Consider the following 17112-nt stretch of genomic DNA (forward strand, 5'->3'; position numbering starts at 1 on the left):
TGTTTCAGCCCCTTGGGTTTGACTACAGTGGGTGAATGCGAGAGCACACTGAGGTTTGCTCTAACTTATGCATGGTGACTGGCCTGCACAATGTGGGGCCTAGCATCACAAAAGGACATGAATATGAGCTGTATGCCACCTTTTCATCTCCCTTACCCCTTCAGACTATGTGCCTCTCATCTATAGTTGAGTCCCCCCAACCCGAATGGTCATTGAAACAAAGCATTGATGTTTGAAGTTTATTCAGACAAAATATTAAACCATGTTTTTTACCTTGTTTCTTCAAATGATACCATATGATACCAGTTAAGTATACATTATTGCTAAATAAAGATATTTACTGTGCAGTTTGGGCTGGATCCTACCCCCATTAAGGGCAGTTGTGAATAGAATAAGGGTCTCCGAAAGAGGAGAGAGTTTTTTAAATGATGGACTATGCTACCTATTGCTGAAAGAGACTCTCTCTTCGCTAACCTTATAACCATTTGGTAATGTTCAGATGGAAGTTCTACAGATTACTTTAAAAATGTTTGTTTTTCACATTTACTACCAAAAATTTTAGCAATTGCAGTTTAGTCTTTTGAAAATATAGATAATCCCTCAGTTGGATAATTGTCTTTAAAAATCACGTACATGTAATTCAGATGCACTTTCTGGGGATACAGTGACTTAAAAATGAGCTTCTGAAATTTTCAAAGGTGTATAATTGTGTGTGTGTGTCCACCCTCTGACTGACTTGGTCATAGGGGTATCATGTTTCCATAGGCACTTTTTATCCTGGCAGCACCATCTCCTCGATCACTTGACAAATGGGAAACTGAGGCACAGAGACCAAGTGACTTGCCCAAGGTCACACAGGAATTACATAGTGGAGATGGAATTGAACTCAGATCTCCCATGTCCCAGGCCAGCACTTCAACCATTGAGCCATCCTTCCTCTCTTAATGATAAAATGTACAAACAGTGAAGAACGCATGAATATTCACAGAATTTGCCACTTTAAAATTCTTCATAGTCAGAGATGCTTGTGGCTCTTTATAATCAGTATAGAAACCAAACATCAAATTATCAGGTAATGCTGTTCTGTTCATCTGTTTACCAAATACCTTAAATACAATTGCTTAGTAAATACTTTTTGTTTAGTGTACCTTTGTGTGTATTTGGGTTCAGATTTTTAGTAAAATAAGTCTGGTTTCTTTGCCTGTGGCAGTAATGCCTATACACCAGAAAACCACAGCATCTAAGGCCCTTAGCAACAGCAATCCCTTTTTGGTATCCTGTCAGCCAGTATTCCACTATAGGATGGTTTCTCTCTTTGGAGACAGCTAAAATTGTCAATCATAAAGCAGATAACCCAGAAAGGTTTTCTTTGCACCTTTAGAATCTTGAAAGTTTCTTTCCTGTAGCAGGGATGAGCAACACTGGGAACACCTATCTTTTTGGAAGTTAGTGTTTTCTGTTTACACCTACTTTTCTTAGTAGCAGTAAAGGTTTCAATTAGTTTTAAGTTTATTTTCTCCTGTATATTCATTTATGCATTTTTCATTCTTCATTTTATTCATAAATAGGCTTATTTCTTCCAGACCCATGAAAGAAGCAGAACAGTCACAGTAATAATGTTCTTTCTAGCTCCATATCTTTGAAGTCCATGATCTTTTACTTTCTTTCTCCAGAGTAGAACTGCTATCTGTGGAGAGCCTAACATATAACTTTGACCCACAATACCCACAGGAAGCAGATTTTTTTGAAGATGTTAGAAGGTGCCATTTTTACATAGTCACTTTTTGGACTATAACTACATGTTAAACTTTTTTTCTTCAGATGACAGCTGGGAGCACGTATGTTATAAAGCAACAGCTCTCACAGTCGGATGCTAGTGGACTCTCATATTCAGCAAGTTTTTCAGTATCCTTTCTGAGGGATCAGTTGCCCTTTATGGTGATTGGGCTGGATGGAGTCATAGAGTTCTCTTCTGAAAACAGAATATCTACGGCAGGGATCCCCAATGCTGTGCCTGCGGGCACAGTGGCGCCCGCCGGGGCAGTTGTGTGCGCCCGCAGGACACCATGCCGCCAAAATGCTGCCGCCGAGCGCGGCCACCTGAAAACCCCCCACCGAAATGCCACTGGCGAGGCTTCTTTCCGCTGCCCGCCACAGTCTGTTGGAAATACGAATATGCTATTCCCACAGAAAGGTTGGGGACCACTGATCTGTGGAATGCTTAATCTTGCATTTTGGCAGTTTTTGGAGAGGTGGGATTTTTCTCTCATATAAGCAAGTATTATAAATTTCTAGGAGAGCAGCTACTGAACAACTGGAACCTATGTAAGAATTATCAAGACCCGAGAAATTTGTGGATATGTGATCTTTTTTCTCTTTCAGAATAGTTTCCAAATTTTGATCGGGTAGGATATTTATGGATACTTTAGCGTACAGTTCTTGATCTGTAGATACTAGGCTTTCACTAGGGAAGATTCACTTGTTTTTTTAATTTGAATTTTTTGATACTTATGTGTGTTTCAGTAATGGCTTTCTTCCTCTCAGTCTAGCTTTTTCTACTTGATCTTGCAGGAAACTTTTGATTTTAACATTAGATGTTGCTGCAGTTTCCTTGGCAATTAGAGATATCAAATATAAATTCAATCCAGAATCCGAAGGAGAAGAAGTTGGTTTGTAAAGGAAGATCTTGAAACACAGTATCTTCCACAATAGATAGCTTTTATTTTAGAAAGTGTTATAAAAATAAAATCTAATTTCTTCACAGTATCCTAGGATTTTAAGGAAGAGAGCGCCATATGCCAAAGAACAAACTTATTTTATACTGTTGAGAGCATAAATACTAGGGAGGTGAGCATAGTATAAAACCCTATATAGAGTTTTCAAAATTTTAGAACAGATTTTAATAGAAAAGTTGTGTCCCATTCACATTTGTGAAGCTTACCTCCTCTCAAATTTAACAGCATTTCTGTGGAAACTACAGCAATTGCTTACATGGAAAAGTAATATTAGAAAAATAATGTAGTTTCTAGTCCTTTTATTGTAATAGGAAGGAGCCAACACTATGTTATCAGCCAGCTCTTTGCAGGCCGCTAATGGCCCAAGGACAGTAGTTTGAGAACCTTGGGACTAGAAAACATAACAGGGAAAACACAGAAAACAAAAATCTAAATAAACTGATTTTGGTAGAAATGTCCTCCCCCTTCCCTGTTCTGCCTCGTGTGTAAATTGCTTTAAGTAGCTGATCCTTTAAGCTTCAGCAATGTAGGCATCATTCAAAATGTCAAATAACTGATATATTAGGAGAAATTAACATAGTTAAATGCCTGATTCTGTGCTTAAACAGAATCTTTTCTGAAATTGTCCATACAAAGTTTATACAGGACCTTGAGTTAAGTTCGTCTTGATATTTTTGAAGCAGTCGAGGGGATTTAGACTTTTTTCTATGATATGCACATATCTAAATTGCCTAGACTTCTTTGAGACTCTAAATCAAGATATGCTGGCCTTATCTTGCAAAATCCTGATAAAGTCAACATTACATCAGTGCATAGGGTTGACCATTGCAGAGTTATAATTTGTGCTTTCTAGGGCACAAACTTGCTGAAAAATCTAAGTAACAAAAGTGCTGTGAAATACTTTTTTCTATAAAACTGAATTGTTGGGCATAGGCATTCTTTTATCTGTCCATGAAGTCCCATGCACATTAATTTATACGTAATAATATGGACCAAAAAGCTATTCCATGCCTTAAGGATGTAACTTGGTTTTGTCATAGGTGCTTTCCAATGGGAATTGTTGGAAGAAGATATAAAAAAGAAGTTGAAAGACCCAGGAGAAGTTGAGCTCATACTTGAGAAAGTTAAATGTATCCTGAAAACTCCAGGAAAGGTCAATTGCCACTATTTTCTTTTGTAATCGCTTTTAGCGTAGAATAGCTGGACTCATGAAAAATAACTTTTCGTAATGATCTTTGTTGTACAAGTATTGTGGTTTGCAGAATCTTGTCTGTCAGCTGTTTTTAAAAAATAAATATAACAACTTAAATGTATTTTGTAGCCATGTTGATCCCAGGATATTAGAGAAACGAGGTGGGTGAGGTAACATCTTTCGTTGGACCAACTTCTGTTGGTGAGAGAGACGCTCAGAAGTTGGTCCAATAAAAAGATGTTACCTCTCCCCCCATTGTATAATAACATAGGTGCACTTCCAAAGTACAGTATTTGATCAGTGAAGTCTACATAACAGTAGGTTGCTTAAAATGATAAATAATACTTTCTCCATCACAGTCTGCCCACCAGTATTAACAGTAATTCAGATGTAATAGAGGCTGCCCCAGGAAAGCTCTGCCATTATGTGTATCTGCCAGAAGTTCTGCCTCTCTAACAGAAATCAGGAGGTGGTTTCTTTAAGTGAGTGTTGTGAAGTAAATATCTGTCTACTAATAATTTATATTTGAACCAGAGTTACTTCACAGGGAAATGTAGTTCACATGAAAATAAGTGTATTAGTCAAAAATACATAGTGGTCTAATTTTAAACAACTCTTAAATAAATTTACCTCCTCCCTGCTACTGCAAACCTTATACAAAGGTTTTTTTTATTGACTTAAATGGGAAGTGGGTTGTACCCTAAATTGTGTGTGTTAAACCTCCCCCTGCCCCAAGACAAAATGTGAATCAACAAGTCAGTTAACTTTTGTGAATAGAAGTTGCTGCTCTCTGAATGGCAAAATTGCCAACCCCAAGCATTCAAAGGTTATGAGCCAAACCCAAATATTTATGAAATTGGTTTAAAAATAATCCAGTATGTATTTTTTGACGGGGACAAAAAAAATCTCATGAGTTTTATTTGCCTTTTGGTTTTTGAACCTTAAGTGTGCACTTGCTTAGCACTGTCAAGCTTTACTTCCCAGTCATGAGAGCTAGACACATACTTTTTTAAAAATGAAAGTTGAAGCTCTCACAAGCTCTTGATTTCATATTTGGGGCTTTAAGAAAAGCACTAAATATACTGAGACTCACAATAAAATTGCAAGAGTTGACAACAGTGCAACTGACAGGTGGAGGGTGCTTGAAAGGGAGTCCTTCTTTGTAAAGCTCCATGGCTAGGCATCTCTGCATGCTGACCCGTCCACAGGTGCCGTTGGCCACAGTTCCTGGCCAATGGGAGCTGCAGGGATAGCATGAAGATTGGAGCCCCCTGGCTGCCCTTATGCGTAGGAGCTGGAGCGAGGCCATGCCGCTGCTTCTGGGAGCCGCGTGGAGTGGCCCCCGACCCTGCTCCCCGGCTGGAGCAGGGCAAGCCCCAGATCCCGTGCCCCAGTGGGAGCTTGAGGGCTGGAGTAAAATGGCTGGCTGGCTGCATTTTGCCTATCCCTGTCTTAAATGGACCTTTTATTTCTCTTGCTTCCCTGGCTGGCAGATGGAAGGGGCATGGAAAGAGAGAGAAGACTCCGACTGAAAAGAGAATCTTTTAAATTGGTACTCCCTCTGGCCCCTCTAGCTGCTCTGGATATATAGTCAGGTTTTCTTGTAAAAATAAACATAAATACATAAATTAGATCAGATTTTAAATATCAGTTGAGCCCTGTTTAAACTTCATTCAGGAAAATTAGCAGTACGATTTTAATTACTATTATTTTTAATTTGGTTTCCCTTCTTAATTACTTATATAGAACTTTTACACTACCAACTTAGGTCAGTATAACTATGTCACTCAGGTGTGGAAAATCCACACCCCTGAGCGATACAGTTATCTGACCTAACTCCCAGTGTAGACAGTGCTATATTGATGGGAGAGTTTCTCCCATCGACATAGCTGCTGCCTCTCAGGGAGGTGAAGTACCTATGCCGATGGGAGACGCTCTCCTGTCAGCGTAGGTAGTGTCTTCACTAAATGTTACAGCAGCGCTGCTGCAGTTGTGCCACTGCAATGCTGTAAGTGTAGAAAAGCCTTTGGTTTGCAGGAGAGGGGTATCGTTGCAGATGTAGACTGTAGTGTACTGGGAAAAAAAACACAAAGGTATAAGTGGGAGCAGGAGACAACGGGAATAATGACATGAGGAATGGTCTAACCACAAGCTGACATGAGATGTAGAAATGGGAGCTTTAACAATGAGGATGAGAAATTACAGCTTTTCAAAGGAAGAGACAAGGAACCAGTGAAGGGTCTTGAGAAGGGTAAAGACATGACTGAAATGGCAAAAAGATTTTTATAGCTTTTTATGTTGAAAAGGTGAGAGATGAAATGACTGGCGTGGAAGAGTTTACAATGGTCTAAATGAGAGAAAGAACAGTGGTATGAAACAGGTTGTGATAATGGGGGTTGTAGAGAGAGAGGCAGATTTTAGAAATGTTACAGCAGAAGCAGTAGGTTTTGTCAAGATTTTTGCATGTGGGCGGAGAACAAAAAAGGTGCTAGGGATCTTCAAGATTATAAATTTGAGAGATGGGGAGGATAGTGGAGTTGTCAACAGTGATGGAAAAAGGAATTAGGAGGAAAGATGAGAATCATTGCATTTCATGGTAGAAACAATATGCAACACCCATGTACAACTAGGAGGCAATTATACATGTCAGTATCTTTGTCTTGCAGGTGAATAGTGCCAAGAATTGCAGATCTCATCAGACAGCAAGACCCTTGCAGTTATCTGATACTTCTCTCAAGCTTTTTTTTAATACACATGTCTTAGCTGATGTCATCTTCCAAATACAAGGTACAGTGTCTCAGTTTTTCCTTGTTTTTTCATAGATTCATAGATACTAAGGTCAGAAGGGACCATTATGATCATCTAGTCTGACCCCCTGCACAATGCAGGCCACAGAATCTCACCCATCCACTCCTGAAAAACCTCACCTATGTCTGAGCTATTGAAGTCCTCAAATTGTGGTTTAAAGACTTCAAGGAGCAGAGAATCCTCCAGCAAGTGACCTGTACCCCATGCTACAGAGGAAGGCAAAAAACCTCCAGGGCCCCTTCCAATCTGCCCTGGAGGAAAATTCCTTCCCGACCCCAAATATGGCGATCAGCTAAACCCTGAGCATATGGGCAAGATTCACCAGCCAGATACTACAGAAAATTCTTTCCTGGGTAACTCAGAATAAAAGCTTTGTAATAAAAACATTATGAGCTACCAACAGCTTATATGTCTGCCCAGAAATATGCTTAATCAGATCATGCTTCCCAGCCCATATGGGCTCCCAAGGGTTAGCTCTTTTTACTGCAGGCAAAGCTATACAGTAAATGGGAAGACATAAAGTAGGAAGCTGGAAAAAGTGTAACTTGCTGCCTCATGAGCTGAAAAGTTTGTGACGAAGCTACTTAGAGAAAACAGCACGAGCAGTTGCAGTAGAAGCAGCCAAGTTAGCTGGAGATGAAAGAACACCTTTTGCTAAATTTAGAATGTGCACAAGCATCGTAGCTCTAAATTTAGAACAGAGCTGGAAGGCTTTGAGATCTGATTCCCAGTTTGGCTAAGTGCCGCTTCTGGGATGCTGCTGACAGCACCTGCACTCAGCGAGGAATGCATCAGTGCTCGCAGCCATCACGTGGAAAAGGAAAGAAGAAAAGAAACTCTGGTGATCTTCTTCCCCCTCAACTCCCTGGGATGGGGGGAAGATGCTTGTGGCAGGTTGTCAAGGTTCCTTCCCCACTCTGAACTCTAGGGTACAGATGTGGGGACCTGCATGAAAGACCCCCTAAGCTTATTCTTACCAGCTTAGGTTAAAAATTCCCCAAGGCACAGATTTCTTTCTTGCCTTGGGAACCAGCTTAGGTTAAAAACCTGGTACACTGCCACCACAAAGTGATTTAAACAAAGAACAGGGAAAGAGACCGCTTGGAGACATCTTCCCCAAAAATATCCCCCCAAGCCCTACACCCCCTTTCCTGGAGAAGGCTTGATAAAAATCCTCACCAATTTGTACAGGTGAACACAGACCCAAACCCTTGGATCTTAAGAACAATGAAAAATCAATCCAGTTCTTAAAAGAAGAGTTTTAGTTAAAGAAAAGGTAAAAATCACCTCTGTAAAATCAGGATGGTAAATATTTTACAGGGTAACCAGATTCAAAACATAGAGAATCCCTCTAGGCAAAACCTGAAGTTACAAAAAGACACAAAAACAGGAATACACATTCCCTCCAGCACAGCGAATTTCACAAGCCAAAAAACAAAAGAAAATCTAATGCATTACTTACTAACTTTAGAAGAGCTGGAAGGCTTGCATCCTTGATCTGTTCCCAGCAAAGGTATCACACAGACAGACAAAATCCTTTGTCCCCCCCTCCAGATTTGAAAGAATCTTGTCCCCTCATTGGCCATTTTGGATCAGGTGCCAGCAAGGTCACTGTAGTTTCTTAACCCTTTACAGGTGAAAGGATTTTGCCTCTGGCCAGGAGGGATTTTATAGCACTGTATACAGATAGGTGGTTACCCTTCCCTTTACATTTACGACACAGGCAGACCCTTCCATTCAGACACCATCTGCTTCCCTGACAACAGACATAGGTCTCCCCTCTTATCTCCTATTTAGATAAGTCTTCTGAGAAATGGGCAGTCACCTTTCAAAACCTCATTTTTGTAGATTGTTTTTCTCATTCAAAAAATGCAGTTTGTTCAGTTCAGGGCTCCAGGCAGGCTAATAGCCAGCCAAACAAATGTGTGTGTTTGGCCGGGGGCGGTGTATGGGTTGGGTAGGAGCATATTGCCTGTGCTCCCTCCCTCCATTTGTATCATAACACCACCAGTAAAAGTACTTAGCTTTTATCTAGCACTTTTTATCCATAGATCTCGAAGCACTTTAAAATGGAGGCCAATATCGTCATCCCATTTTACAGATGGGGAAACTGAGGTTTGGGGGGTTGAAGAAGTGACTTGCCTAAGGTCATCCAGAAAACCAGCGGCAGAGACAGGGATTGACTCTAGGTCTCCTGTGTTCAAAGCCAGTGCCCCATTCACTCATCAAGACCGGTTATAAATACTGCAACTTGGATGCGATCAGAGTGGGACATCTATCCTGACATAAAATTAATCTTCAGGAAACTATCCACTGTGATTTTTCCTCAGGGGATTTTGACATTTCCAATGAATTTCCTTCATTTTTGAAGTTTTTAAGACCTTTTAAGGGGGATTATAGTTAAAATTTTTTTGATCCTGTGTTATTTATCCTGCTCCCCTCACTCATACCCCAGAGAGGACAGTGAACTAGAGAAAGCAGAGCTTATTCCTGCCCTCGCCCTTGAAGGGATAAATCTTCCTTCAGTGGTACGGCAGGTTTAGCTAGGACAACCCTAGCAAGGTCCTAGGACTCAAGTCCTGAGTGCTTGTTGATCTGAGTGAGACTGATTTGTGAGTGGACAGAAGGAGGGGTTGGGCTCAAACGTCATCCCAGAGTCTTGTGTGCAGTATAGACATACTGTTGAAACCCCTTCCTATCCCCCTAGCGAGTCACTGCTGCGGCTCCCATTTCAGATTTCTTTGCCTGGGGAGTCCTTATTTAATCAGCCAAGTGTATTTGTCTGGCACTTCAGGAGCAGATGCTGGGTTTTGCTCTTAATAACACTAAGGTATTCAGTTTACTTAAAAACATTACAGACTTGTAGAGTTGCCTGCCTCCAAGGATCTTAAAATACTGTACAAATATATGTTAAGCTTCACAACAGCCTTGCAGAGGTTAGTTGGATTGCCTAAGGTCACCCAGAGATTCAGTGGCAAAGCCAGAGGTCCAAAGCTGTAGTGTTGACCTGCTCTAACCCTGGCAGACTGAAGAATGTCATGTCCAGAAGAATACTGAAAATGGATATTGCTCCCTAACTCCCTGGTGGTTCTCACGGGAGGGAAAAACCCCTCAAGTGGAGAATTTCCTTTCCCCCCCCAATTGATTTCTCTGTGGCTGATTAGAAGGGTTTGTATTAAATACTAAATATTGATTTCTTTAGTATCTTTTGTTGTTTCATTTTTCAGAACACTTGTACCGACATACTCTTGACAAGGAAAGCTCATGTTAATGACTCTCATCTGCGCGGATAGCCCCACAACCAATTAAGAAATTCCCTGCTATCTTAATGAACCTTAAATATTTTAGAGGCCGAGTAATATCTTCTGAAGCTCTTTCCAGAAAGAGATTATGAAAGGAAAATTCCTTCTTGATTTTAGTTTGTGGTGATGGTATAGCCATGTTGGTTCCAGGATATTAGTGAGACAAAGGTGGGTGAGGTAATTATCTTTTATTGAACCAGCTCCTGTTGGTGAAATAGACAAGCTTTCAAGCTCTTCTTCAGCTCTGGGAAAGGTACTCAGGGCTTGCCTACATTTAAAACGCTACAGTGGCACAGCAATCTCATCTAGTATTTAGCTCTGACACTGAGTAAGTTTCCCAGACCTGAAGAGCTCTGTGTAAGCTTGAAAGCTTGTCTCTCTCACCAACAGAAGTTGGTCCAGTAAAATATATTATCTCACCCACCTTGTATCTCTAATATCCTGGGAGCAACAGTGCTACATCACAGGTGGAAAAGATTGGTTAGCATAAACAGTTAGCACATAATATAAGGGACTATAGCAGGGCCCCCCTTGGTCCTGTCTCTGCTTTGCTTCAAAAATCACTCGGAGACGTTCTGACTCAGCAGTCACTGGTGCAGTTTATTTACACAACGTAAACCCACCGCCTCTCACCGTATATCGCTGGGGGTTCCAGCCTGAAGGGCTTTTCTTTCTTGCAGCCAGGGGGGAATAGCTACCCCTCTCCTTCCGCTCTCTGGCTTCCCACTCCCCTCCCTTCCTCCCTCTGAGCCTGTATATAGCCTCAGGCTAATCAGCCTGGCAGCTGTTCCACCTCTGCCAATCAGGCTCAGGTTCCTCGAATCCGCTCCAATTCACCTCCCTTAATTGGAGCTGGAGTGACAGAGGGCTGGCTCAGCAATTCCTGGTCAGCACCCTGTCACAGGGACCATTCAAGGGGAAATGGCCCATTAACAACCATATAGTCATAGAACAAAAAAGAGGAAGTAGCATATTACAGATTGTTATAATAAACCATAAATCCAGTGTCTTTATTAAGGCCATGGTTTTTAGAGTGTAGCCAAGTTATGAATTTAAGCTCCAAAGCTTGTCTTTTGAAGGTGTTGTGCAGGTTTCCTTTAAGGAAGAGGACTGAGAGGTCATATATGGAGTGATGCTTTTGTGAGACGTGATATGGTGCGAAACAATGTTTGTCTTTTATAATTTTTCTGTGTGAGTTAGTTTGAGAGTACAGTGATTGTCTGGTTTCACCCACATAGTTGCTTTTGGGGCATTAGTGCACAGACAAGGTACACCATGTGTTGTGGTAGGTGTGCATAGGATCCATGATCACCATATAACTTTCCAATAAATTTCCACAGAAAAAAGAAACTTTTCTAAAAGCCAGTTATTAGCTTATAAAAAAAACAGCCCATCCAAATACTTTAAAATAAGGTAATGCCCAGTTCAGGTATCCATTTTAACGTACACCACTCCAGACACGTTACATTCGTACTTTTCATAGACTTTGCCCCGCTATGAATAATCCCATATGCCACCAAGAGGTACAGTAATACTATACATACACCACATTCCCCACAACAGCACTAGGACACAAAACTTGAACTTATCCTGGAAAATAACACCCCTCATACTTTTTAATGGAAAATAATACATCATACACTTCTTTCTTTGATTGGTGTCTAACAGTTATGTATGGTGATGTTGGGATTAAGGTTTTGCTTTATAGTGAGGAGTGTGCTGTTTGTATTATGTTGCTGTATCTATTGTAGGTGTAACTTGTTTTTTATGCACTTTTTTTCCTTTGGGATGTCATACAGATCTTGAAGATGAACAGATTTAAATTGCTAAAAATAACCTGTTAAAAGAATTTGCATAATTTTTCTAGCACTCTTAATAGTGAAGACTTAATTAAAATATTTAATGTTGAATATCTTGATTGTTGTTGAAGTGACTGTGAAGAGTACAGGCTAGCTCCTCTATCACCAGCTTTCTGCTTTGTGCAGCCTCTATGCCTGCTGAGAGAAACCTGGCTTGGGGGAATGCAGCCAGTTTTTTTAGTCCCTTCATGCTACTGGAGCTGCCCAGAGAGTTTGCCCATCTATGATTTAATACAAAACAGGAGACCTTTTTAAGAAAATTGAATGGATAATTTGAAAGGCTATTAACTGTTAACTGAGGAGGATTGATTGTTTATGAAGATTTGTAAGTATTCCTTGGCAGAAGCCCAAAAAGGGACCAAATCACTGGATCTGTTTTCTCACTGCCTCTGAAGAATGTGTGTGCACCACAAAAGTAATGGCATACTCTAGATAACTTTCACAAGAACTAAATGCACTTATCCAGTAAAGGAACAGTTGCATGGAAAAAATAATGATACATCTGGGGCGTGCTTTGCAAATCAGTATCAAACAAAATACTTATCTGAACACTAACAATTTTCCTGACTTGTCCACTCCTACCCCATATGCAAAAAAACCTCGCTCCAAAGACTAGACAATTGTTGAATTATTTTGTTTTCAACTTGAAACACCCAGGGTCAAATATGAAGATTTAATCCCTCAAAAATGGGTGCACGGAGAAAGGGGATTTTTTTCTGATGTTGTTTTCAGTATGCAATAAAAACAAAAGGACCTTTGATAATGAAAACAAAACACTAATGCAAAACATGGCAACACAACAGTTTAGTTCTAAGTTCTGCTCTTAGGATATTCCTTGTGGGAAGCTGATGAAACAATAGCACCCACTACATATTTCCAAGAAAATATCACTGATGTATAAATTGACATTTACAAAGGAGCATGCCATCCATTACCAAAATGGCTACTTACTATTTTCACGAAGAGTAAGTTTTACTCTAATTTTCCAGTCACCGTTGTAGTAATTGATTTGATTTTTTAAGTAGGACAGTTAGAAAAGTTAAACTGTGCAATTAAGAAATTTTTATATATTGTGACAGGGCTTTGGTCATGATCCTGCAAACGTATGTGCTTAACATTAAGTATGTGAGCAGTTCCATTGAGTTTGCAGGATTTGGGCACCTAGACTACAAAAGTATTGGTACTTCAGTAAGTGTTGTTGAAACATTATACAAATACAGTGGCTCCCAGCTGAAAAAATACAGAAGGTTATTTAATCTCCTAAATACTGAATGTGTGTATGTATGCAAATATTTTTATATAATTTTATGTAGTATATCTTTTATTTAATGTGCACCTCTTACATATGTGTATGTATAGATATAAAATATATGCTATAGGTGTACCAATGAATTTAATGTGTGCTAATTAGATAATCTGAAAATATAAGCAAAGATTAATCGTAACAGAACAGAAAGCAAACACCATTTACTGATGCCTATAAGAAATCAGTCAATTAGTGATGGTTAGGTTCAGAGGGAAATGAAGATTGTTAAACAGATTAGTTAAATGCTAATATATGTACTTCTGTGAAAATTCTATATATTGACTATATAACTCCTCCCCTTCAGACATTATCTGTCTTGTTAGGCCCTGATCCTATAACTTCTTGCATATGGGTGAATTGCTGCACTTCTGTGGAGCCTATTCCCTTTAGTACAGTGCTGCACAGGTGCAGCAATTCTCCTAGACTCAAAAAAATTGCAGGATCAGGGCCTTGATTATAAGCTTTTCAAAGAAAGGACTATACAGCACCTAGTACAATGGGGTCCTGCCCTAATGAGGCCATGTAGGTAATATAAATATTAAATAATAAAGCCGCATATGAGATAATATGTAGATATTATTATAAAACATCACAGATTTACTGAAATGTGAACTATTTCATTTAATTTGGGCTAAATTCGTATTTGCTGAAACTCCATTGACTTCTTGGCATTCCACCTTGGATGATTTGCCTTAGTGTGTTTGAATGTGATCTCACAAAGCTTTAGATCTCGCAAAGCTGTGATGCTCCTGAAGTCAACTTGGGAACTACTTGGGTATAGTACAAATCCTTACACATGCCTTTTACTTGCATACAGAAGACACAATGGTCCAAATCCCCAGCTGGTGTAAATTGTCATATCTCCATTGACTTCAGCGGAGTGATGTCAGTTTATACCAGCTGAGGATCTGGCCTGAAGTGATAGGTACTTCTCTAACTTGCAAAACTGGTGTTGAGCGCAGGCTGCAGTAATAAATGTCATAATTTTTTGTTTTAAATCTGACAGGTGCTACTGTACCAGCCCACAGAGCAGTCCTAGTGGCTCGCTGTGAAGTAATGGCAGCTATGTTTAATGGAAGTTATATAGAAGCAAATAGTTTTCTGGTTCCAGTTTATGGGGTTTCCAAAGATACTTTCCTCTCCTTTCTAGAGTATCTGTACACTGACTCCTGTTGTCCAGGTAGGCAAATGTAAAAATATCCTTATATCCTTTAACTCCTTGCATACTTCAGGCATATTTTTGCCCCCAGATTTTTTGGGCATAGAGGGGTAAAGGGGGGAAGTAAGGGGGAGGAGATACACCGGTGACTTTTCATTTCCCTGCCTCTGCAACATACTGAATGAAGGATTGAAGTTTTACACTTCTCTGTAAATTAATATTCAGGTGTAATGCCAAAATAGAAAAATTAAGTGAGTTGCTAGTCGTATTCTTAACAGCTTCATCCTTTCACGTTTTGTGTCAAAACGACAGCGTTGTAAACAAAGTACACTGGGAAGAGTTTTGCATTACCGGGTACTTTAAATTCACTAGTAAAAGTGTATTTTCTGGTTAAGGATTTCTATCGGCTAAAGATATTTCTTAGAAACTTTTTTTGTCTTAGGTGTAACATTCTGAGGTACAACATGAAAATGAAGTTCTCTCCCCTTTAAAAAGGAAAACTTTTTATTTTTTTTGTAAGTTATCAAAATATGATGCATTAGTGTATCATTACAATGAAATGTATTTATAATGGAATCAGGGTGAAGTAAAGAAAGAATTTACAAATTGTTTTATTCATCTTCTACTTAAGTAACACACTGAAAATTAAATCTTAAGTCATTTCAAGGCCATTCCAATGCCTGGAGGCCATTTTTTAGATCAAAACAATATTTAAACTGTATTTCTTTCTAGTCAGAGCTCCAGGTTAGTACAAAGTTGTTTCTCTTTGTCAAGTTTCATATTTTTTAAAGCTTAAATCTGTCTAATCTCATAGTGTAGTTATAACAAAACCGGATGACTACACTGAGCTGGAATAAATCCCCAAAACAGATTTTGGTTAAAGTAATCTTGGTTTTATAAACTGTCATAAGGAATTTTTGAAAGTTTTACGTTGTAGTACTTAAATATTTCAAGTGACTCCACCTAGAGGACATGAATGAAAATTATTTTTAAAAAAATAATGCTCTTTATTTATTTTTTATTTTTCATCTCTCTGTCCAACACTGCCTGCTTAAATGTTACCCTTGTACTTTACTGTTTGAAAAAAAGAGAAAGACCTTGCTATATTATGTCTGGTTTTTTTCATGAAACTTTGCATAATTTTACAAAAACAATTTTTTCTACACACAGCAAAATGATATAAATTGGAAGGTCAAATCCTAAATTCACTGAAGACTGCTCACTTGTGTGAGGCCAGCAATGTTTGACTCACAGTTGACAACATAGGAAAGTTTAATAACAACATATTGCATTAGCTCATTCTTTTGGAAGATAAAATAGTGGTCACTCTTTTTAAAATTAAATACTTTTCTGCTAAAATAGAGTTCACCTGTCAAAAATTGTGAACTACAATACAGAAACATAAGATCATCAGCAGCACTTCGATTTTGTGTCTATTCCAAGCAAATTTAAGTGGTTACTGTAAAACTGGTTTTGATCAGCCTGCCAGTGAGATTGTGCTAACCATAAGTCGTGTTTGTTTTTTTCACCAGCCAGTATTTTGCAAGCCATGTCTCTCTTGATTTGTGCTGAGATGTACCAGGTATCCAGACTCCAGCATATCTGTGAGCTTTATATCATCACACAGCTGCAGAGTATGCCTAGTAGGGAATTAGCGTCTACAAGTCTCAGTGTTGTTAGCTTGCTCAGAAAAGCCAAGGTATGTATTGCTCATACATGGACATGTAATGTATGAGTGATGGAATTTCTTTAAATTTTTTTTTGTTGATATCGACTTTGATTTTTAAGTGGACCTGAATTTTCTCAGTCCTAGTCTGCTTTGTGAGACTGTCATGGTGGCTGGCAGCTACCTGTTTGCTGCTATTTCAAACACTTTGTGTTTTAGTTTACTCTTTTTGTAAATAGAAGTAATAATTAGAATATAATTTGTAATACACTGTAATTTTCTTTTAAAATTCTCCTGTATTACATCTGTTTTTCAGTAACTGTTCAGAGAGAGTATCCCCTCATCATTCCCACACAGATTTGGGATTCAAAAAACTATTAAAGTCAGCTTCTTCCTATGACATCTCTTACTCATTTTTCCCTTAATTTAATAGTAGATCAGCTGCAGTAGTAGCACCTGTGCTTGTTTGTAATTCTTCATCAGAGATTTATCACTGGAGGGAGGGGTCTAAGCAGCTGCTTCAACACTTACCTCAGCTAAGGAAGGTTGCCTTTAACAGCAGTTTTTAACAATTGGCACCATGCCCTGTTGTTAACGTGAAACAGTTTGCCTATCCCTATGGTAGTACATTTACTTCCACCTGACGTTCTGAGAATTTGTATGTTGTTGCCAGATTGTTGTGCTATATTTTCCCTCATTTATTTTTGCCATGGATACCATTCTTCATTTGCTATGCTGCTACTTTGACACTGGAAATCTTAAATTATGTCTTCTGCTTTTTTCCTTCTGCTATCTTTTATCTGTTTTAGTCATGAACACTATTTGTATTCTGTTTCACTTCCCTTTTTTCCTTGCAGTTTCACAACTCTGACTGCCTTTCAACTTGGCTCCTTCATTTTATTGCCACTAACTACCTCATCTTCAGTCAAAAGCCTGAATTTCAAGATCTTTCAGGTAGTTAACCAATTCTAGTCTTTTAAAAACTAAAAAAATACCCAACCTTTTCCACTGTATTTGGACTGAAGAATTAATGCTAAGTAATGCTGCTTCTGAGCATATGAGGAGATAAATAAGACTTCGGAGAG

The 17112-nt window shown here is 39.1% G+C and overlaps 1 protein-coding gene across 7 annotated transcripts in view; it reads left to right on the forward strand.

The window, feature by feature from the left end:
- Positions 1-17112, forward strand: part of RHOBTB3 (Rho related BTB domain containing 3) — a 73886-nt gene that overhangs the window by 47516 nt on the left and 9258 nt on the right. For 6 of the 7 annotated variants that reach the window (XR_012668476.1, XR_012668475.1, XM_075128584.1 and 3 more), the window contains 5 exons: positions 3776-3888; positions 6594-6714; positions 14209-14382; positions 15894-16060; positions 16885-16981. Coding sequence is in view for 5 of the 7 variants with exons in the window: in XM_075128584.1 (XP_074984685.1) it covers positions 3776-3888; positions 6594-6714; positions 14209-14382; positions 15894-16060; positions 16885-16981 (672 nt within the window). In the remaining 2 variants the exon portion in view is untranslated. The remainder of the gene's footprint in view (positions 1-3775; positions 3889-6593; positions 6715-14208; positions 14383-15893; positions 16061-16884; positions 16982-17112) is intronic. The other variant, XM_075128587.1, reaches the window with a different exon arrangement.

This window comes from Caretta caretta, chromosome 5 (genome assembly GCF_965140235.1).
Source record: "Caretta caretta isolate rCarCar2 chromosome 5, rCarCar1.hap1, whole genome shotgun sequence".
NCBI lineage: Eukaryota > Metazoa > Chordata > Testudines > Cheloniidae > Caretta > Caretta caretta.